The sequence below is a fragment of the Tachysurus fulvidraco genome, chromosome 1 (genome assembly GCF_022655615.1).
Source record: "Tachysurus fulvidraco isolate hzauxx_2018 chromosome 1, HZAU_PFXX_2.0, whole genome shotgun sequence".
Taxonomy (NCBI): Eukaryota; Metazoa; Chordata; class Actinopteri; order Siluriformes; family Bagridae; genus Tachysurus; species Tachysurus fulvidraco.
In genome coordinates this window covers 42,668,304-42,675,803 of record NC_062518.1, presented here as the reverse complement: position 1 = coordinate 42,675,803, position 7,500 = coordinate 42,668,304, and the positions used below count along the sequence as shown (strand labels likewise).

The following is a 7,500-nucleotide window of genomic DNA, read 5'->3' as shown; positions in this document are numbered from 1 at the left end:
TTTACGTGAATGTAAATTTATCCCGAATTCGTTGTGGAATTTCTTCTTTAAATTTGTGCAAAATTCTGAAATGTTTTATTCAATTAGTCGATTTCCGCACTCAGTAATCGTATTCCATGCGCCGGCTTCGTGACAATTTTCATAGTAAACAACATAACGCTCGAAAGCGTTATTGAAATGATCGATGGTCCCGACAACGATGGGCATCCTGATTTCAATAATTACAACAAATCTACGAAACAATCATTGCCCTCAGAGCACAGCGATCTTCAACGGATGGCTGTTAAACACATACAGACACGTAGCGAGGAAGAGCTGGGTTTTCTTGCTACTCTCGAACATTTAATTCAGCTCATTAACTAATTATAAAGTCCTCATTAGCTGAGTCAGGTGTGCAGTGTCTGGAAATCTAAACTCGGGGAACCCGTGTGAGAGCAGGTTGGACAAATTCCTGCTTCAGCCTCGTTCCTTCTGGTACCTAATGAGGCTTTTAATGGTGGAGTGACTAATGTTGGATAAAATGTCTGCTGCTGATGACTCGTCACTATCCCAGAGTGGGAACACCTTGGCTGTGCAAACAGCGAAATATTTACACTGCATGTGTGTGTGTGTGTGTGTGTGTGTGTGTGTGTGTGTGTGTGTGTGTGTGTGTGTGCGAGAACATGCGTTTGACCGCCAGTCATCTCAGGCCTGTTTAATTAAACTGCCTTCCACACAGAAATAAGAGCTAAGTAAAATAAATAGATGTTAAAATGCTAATAAGGGACGCCCTTGGTCAATCTCCGTATCCTGGGTAATGCATGCAGCCGGGCTATTAATGAAGCTGGAGTGTGATACGGAGTAACGCTGTCCACTGCCCACCACGCGTTATTGACACTGGCCTTGCAGGATGTTAATGGGGTATTAAATATAATGATTAGCACAGCAGCTTCACTCTGGGAGTTCAGGATGTGTGATGGACCCATTGATCTCTCTCTCTCTCTCTCTCTCTCTCTCTCTCTCACACACACACACACACACACACTTTATTTCTTTCTCTCTGTCTGATCAGAAAATAAAAGAGTATAGAGTTTTGGTGAAGACTTGCTGCTCTTCATAAAGTGCATGGAAATCTAAACACAGATAGATAGATGATGTTCCTGGATCAAATCAGGCTCGGAGTTTCGCTCGAAACAAATCAGACTGAGGAGGAGGTTTAATAAGGAGCAGAAAGTCATGGAAAGCTCTGAATGTAATGTAAACATGACTATTATTATTTTATGATGTAGAATGATTTTTAGAATTTTGCCATGCACAGTTTTGGTCTGACGTTCCTGAACAGTCTCGTCTCTTTCCCCCCCTCTAACCACAAGTACATTTTAAAACAGCTTTATAATATCTGAAAAAAAAAAGCGATTCCTTTCCGCAGTGCGGGAGCATTGCAGACATATTGAAAGCTGGGGTCTGATTACAAATTGAACTGGGAAGGTATAATATCCATTTCCAGCAACTTAATCAAACCATAACATTCACAGTGAAGTGAGGAAATCACTTAGCTAGGAAGGTTTTAGACATATTTATATGTAGGCTGACTTGTTTGTTAAACTGACTTTTTTACATGACAGGACGTAGTCGAGATGAAAACGTGCTGAAATATACAGTACATCATCGTACTAGCTTAAAACTGAGCGGGCACAATTGTCTCTTTTTAGTTTTACTTGTTTTCTTTTTCAGTATCAACTGTCGAGTCATCAAAATAATCTTAACCTGATTGTTTTGTTTCTCCTTCCAGAAAGTTCCTCAGTACACGCTGATCATCCAGGCCACCGATATGGAAGGGAACCCGATGTACGGCCTTTCCAACACCGCCACGGCCGTCATCAGGGTGACCGACATCAACGACAATCCTCCTGAATTCACCAACGATGCTGTAAGTTAAACGCACTTATATTTAAATATTTTATTCTTATATGTCATTACATATTTTACATGGAATGGTGCAAATACCCGACACGGTACGGGGACATAACGTCAGGACGGTGTTAGTACATCGCAAGTCACTGACATTCTGCATGCATACTGTTGAGCATAAGGACACTGCCTTTTGCGAAGTGTTTCATTTCCTTTATAAGATGAAAAATGAGACTTTGTTAATCCCTTGTACAGGAAAGTCAATTTGACACAGCAGCGTAAGTAAGAAGTTAAATAGCGATATCAGTTCAGAAGCATTTTCCATTAGCAATGTAATCTAATGATAAACTTGCAAGTGCCTTGAACATAATATTCAACTTGTTATTCTCTATTTTAAATTTCTCACTTTACACATCACTTACTTCAAACTTAGAGGTCTGTAGAGTGAAGACTTTTCACTTCCTTTTGTACCCCATGGTCATTTCATCTAAAATAAACAATGATTAAACACGGACAATCAATCGAGTTTAATCAGTCACTCGGAAATGGTGTGGGGGGCACAAACTTTTGCACATGAACATATTTTGGCAATATATATATATATATATATATATATATATATATATATATATATATATATATATATATATATATATATATATATATATGCCTTGTTTCTTTCTACTACTTTCTTCTATCCTGTGTCCCAACATGAGGTTATCATGTTTGTCTCTGTGAGACAGGGACATTATTAGCAAGTCGCTCTGTTTTATATCTGCTTGTTACACAAAATAAGCAAAAGTGTGTTTATTGGAACCGGGAAAAGTGTTGGAAGGAAGAGGGGAAGGATGTTGCTTTTTATTTTTTTTTCTAAAGCTGTACAACAGCCAGGAATATTTGAAGAAGAAGCTGGTTGTATTTGACAGCCAGTTTTTTAGATATTAATGAGGACTTCAAAAACAGTACCTCTGGGTTTTGTTTAATCAGTGGAGGTATTAAGGGCCGTCTCGCCGCCTTGGAGCAACTCGTCCCGCAAAAAAGCTGTCAGGCTGACTTCTCTTCCATCGCTCTCTCTCTCTCTCTCTCTCTCTCTCTCTCTCTCTCTCTCTCTCTCTCTCTCTCTCTCTCTCTCTCTCTCACTTACTCAGAATAACGCAAATCACGTTTTCCAAACGTGTCTGATTCGATTACCTGCAGAGTATCTCACATTCAGTAGCGTGCAGGGGAAGTATTTCAGCACGATCACATCATTGGGTTTCATCATGAAGATTAAATTCTCGTTTGTAAAGCGCATATGAGATGTTGGGAAGTGATTATGAAGTGGGAAAATTGAAGCAATGGTACGTTTTATTGTTGATATTACTATCTCAGGGCAGCAGGTAAAGTTCCTTCAGGGTCTGCGATTTGATCCTGAAACCGTCTCATTGTCTGCGCAATAAGACTTCTTTTAGGTTCTCTCAGTTCCTCCCGTCTCCTAAAACCTGGGTCGGAGGCGTATTGGTGCCTCTGAAATGACCCCTGGGAGTAAATGTGTGCGAGAAAGTGTTGATTGTGTGATGACCTGGCATCCCAATCACAGTGTATCCCAATCATCCTTGTACCCAGTGTACCTCGGATGAGCCCCATTCAAAATTTTCTGCATTTTCATGTTTTTTACAGTTCTTCGGCGAAGTGCCGGAAAATCGTGTGAACGTGATTGTGGCCAATCTGACTGTGGCGGATAAAGACCAGCCCAACACTCCAGCATGGAACGCGGTGTATAAGATCACAGCTGGAGATCCCACTGGCCGCTTCTCTGTCCCCACTGACCCCACCACCAATGAGGGACTGGTCACCGTCATCAAGGTTAGATGAACAATCCAGAATGCATTTAAACTTGTGTTTACTTATTGCTGTGGTTCTTCTTTCAAAAAATATAGACTGATATAGACTGACCTTGTCTGGATTGACGTCTATAGACATTTCACTGTCCAGACTTGCCTTGTAAAGTCACTTGCGTTCTTACCTTGAAAAAAAAAAACATTCAAAAATAATTCAGTAGATTCTATTAATATGTTGTCAAAAAATGATTCCCAAACAGCCCATTGACTACGAGACAACCCGGACGTTTGTGCTCACCGTAGTGGTGATGAACGAGATCTCGCTAGAGCGAGGCATCCACCTTCCACGCCAGTCAACCGCCACCGTCTCCGTCCGTGTCATCGACGTCAACGAGAGCCCTTACTTCGATCCCAATCCTAGGCTCATCAGGCTGGACGAGGGCATGCCAGCCGAGTCAGCGCTCACCACGTTTGTAGCGCAGGATCCGGACCGTTTTATGCAGCAGACCATCAGGTACAATTGCTTCCAATATAGTAATCTCAATATATATAAATTTACAATTTGTGTTAAATTGTACAAGTCTTAAAGGGGATCTTTCAAAGGCGGACCATGAAACGTATAAAACACACCAGTTTTTGCAGCGAAGATGCTAATATCACATCAGTTAACTACTTAATCCTCAGACATAATAAACAAATTTACAGCCTAATGGAAAAGCATTCATTTGCTCGCTGTTAGAAATTTCATTCGCTTCATTATTCCCAAAGGTCCTTTGGTTTGCTTTTCTGAAATAATCCTTAAAAAGTTTCAAGTAGAATTGATTACACACCGAATGCTACCTTAGCAAAGAACCCTCGAGAATCCTTTTCTGTCTGAGAGAACACGAGTACTTCCTGTCTCTGCAATGATTTTTTTGTTTCTTGGGGAAATTCTAAACTTCTTTTCTAGCAAAAAAAATTTATTTGTTTGGAAATTCTTAATTTGTTGTTTGGAAGTGGACATATTTAATTTGTTTGTTGGAAATTTATCATTCGTTTGTTGGAGATGGAAAGTTGTTTGGTGTAGGTGGAAGGTATTAATTTGTTGACTAAACATGCTAGCTTTTATTTACTTGGAAATGATTCATTTGTTGATTCTATTTGGACATTTTTATGTTGTTGGGAATTCTTCATTTGTTTGTTGGAAGTTGAAGTTATTTATTTGTTGGTCGAGGTGGATATTCTATATATTTGTTTTGGTAATGGAGATGGAAAGTTGTTTGTGTATGTAGGAATGATTCATTTGTTTTGTTGGTTAAACTTGCAAATTTGTATGTGACGGTTTGTATGTTGAAAATCTTCGTTTGTTTGTTGGGCATATTTAATCTCGCATGGAATTATACAAGCTAGTATACAACTTAACATTCTTTTTTCAGATACTCGAAACTCTCAGACCCGGCTGATTGGCTGAGGATCGACCCAAGCAACGGACGCATCACCACCATTGCTGTTCTGGACCGAGAGTCTCCATATGTTCAGAATAACCTGTACAACGCCACGTTCCTCGCCACCGATAACGGTGAGTTTTATGGTTGTTAGGAAGTTTATGCTCAGTAATTACAAAACAAGAAGAGAATAATAATAAGAATATTGTTATATATAACAAAACAACAAAATATAACAAAAATGTAACAGTATTATTTATATGTATATTTGTTAAACAATTGACTCCCAAGATATTTTTCTTGCATCTTTTTTTTTTCTTTTCTTTACCCAAACCCGCACATAGAGTTTAATGTAGATATTGAAAAAAAAGTCACTGTACTTTTAAGTAGAGACTAACAGAATAACAAATAAAGTCTTTTAAATGACTAAAACAATATGAAAATATATGGTTTAAACATTGTTTGGATTTGATCAGGCTTTTTTTAAGACCCCTGCTCTTCCTCTTCCTCCCGTTTCCTCATTGACGGATGATTCAGCATCTCTGTCAGTTTGCCTCAGACCACTTTCGTCACACTCATCCCAATCGCTATGTGTAATTATTTTATCTCTCACGACTCTCTCTCATGACTCATGCCTTTTTTTTTTCCAGGTGAAATGTTTATCCGTGGTGAAAAAAAAACAAAACAAGGGCAATGCTGAGCCCAGACATATTGCTCACGCTAATACACTCTTATCCTCTACGCACAAGAGGAGTTCTCAGGTTTCTCACCCAGGAGGTGCGAGTGCAGTGCCATTTTTAGCATCAGCCAGCAACAGAGACACCTTAAGCAAGGTGAAAGCGTGAGCAAGCACCCTGTGGATTTTTTTTTTTAGTGACGCAGATGCGGGTAAACGCTCGACGTGCCGCTCACGAGTTAGCGTGACCTCTGTGTGAAGAGACACAGCTTTGGGCAAGCTCTCTATTTCTGCACTCATGACCTCATTTCCATGCTGTTATAAGAGCACAGTTGCTGATTTGGCACACAGGTTTTTGGAGTGTGGACGCATTTCAATTACAATATAAGACGGTTCATTGTTCATCCAAGGATCATTGCCATTTACAAAAACTAAGCTATAAACGTTTTGATTTTGGGTGCTGCGATTTTTCATTGCTTAAGTGCAGTAACGTATCCAGAATCGCCCTCGGTGTTAAACGAGGTAAACGAGTTTAACTCTCCGGCCATTTATTAAATTCAGTCAGGAATACAAACGAATGGCTCACTTTGTAAACAAGGCGCTGTTCGGTTCTCTGGCAGCATTGGGAGCCGAGTTGAGGCCAGTAATGACAAAGCCTCTTCCAGTAAAAAGATTTGTGGTAAGAGATGGTGCAGTGTTGGCCAGGCACTGTGGCTTTCTCTGTGGCCTAAATAGCAAAAGCTTCTTACTCACAGCTAAAGTTCCCAGGCTGATTTAATATGCAGCATGTATAACCAGAGGCACTATAGACCATACACACTGTACAGAAGAAGGATGATGTGAGAAGCAGTCAGAGATCCTCTCTGTGCCGCCGTGATCGGAGAACCGGATCGAGAAAATGAGTTTAGCAAATTGCACATGGTTATGAAAGCGAGACCACGAGGAACGCACAGCAACAGACAGTTCCAGCTGTTATGAGCTGACTGGAGGCCGGTTAGCTCGTTTTGTACAGCCTTGTTTACTTCTATATTTATGTGTGTCTGTGCAGGCATTCCTCTGGCCAGTGGGACCGGGACTCTGCAGATCCTGCTGCGTGACATTAACGATAACGCTCCTCAGGTGTTTCCTCACGAGGTCGAGATGTGCGAGAAACCCGAAAACAATGGCATCAACATCACAGCTTTGGACGGAGACCTGAATCCCAACGCCGGACCCTTCGCCTTCGAGCTGCCTCCTCGGCCCAGTGACATCAGGAGGAACTGGACTCTTACACGCCTCAATGGTGAGATAACGTGCACAGTAAGCATACAAACTAGAATTAAAGAACAAATACTACTGTTACTACTGCTACACCTTTCTCTTTCTCTAGCTACCAAAAAAGACAATAAAACAATAAAACTATGAGAAATGAATAAGAAGCAAAAAGTAGGCCATATATACTGAATATATATATATATATATATATATATATATATATATATATATATATATATATATATATATATATATATATATATATATATATACACACAGTGTATGTGCTATCACATAGTAATTAGTATTATCATAGTAATACTTATTTTTTATGTTTTAAAATAGAAATAATTAATTAATAAGTAATACATTTTACAATACAATAATAAAATATTTCAATAGTAACATTATTGTTTTTTGTTTTTCTATTTAAAAT

At 39.5% G+C, this 7,500-nt stretch overlaps 1 protein-coding gene across 1 annotated transcript in view; it reads left to right on the top strand.

Annotated features, from left to right (window-relative positions):
- LOC113658423 (cadherin-2-like) overlaps window positions 1-7,500 on the top strand; it is a 97,558-nt gene that overhangs the window by 77,038 nt on the left and 13,020 nt on the right. Inside the window, exons 8-12 of the mRNA XM_027170836.2 lie at window positions 1,772-1,909; window positions 3,550-3,735; window positions 3,971-4,224; window positions 5,126-5,268; window positions 6,859-7,092. Of these exons, the coding sequence (XP_027026637.1) occupies window positions 1,772-1,909; window positions 3,550-3,735; window positions 3,971-4,224; window positions 5,126-5,268; window positions 6,859-7,092 (955 nt within the window). The remainder of the gene's footprint in view (window positions 1-1,771; window positions 1,910-3,549; window positions 3,736-3,970; window positions 4,225-5,125; window positions 5,269-6,858; window positions 7,093-7,500) is intronic.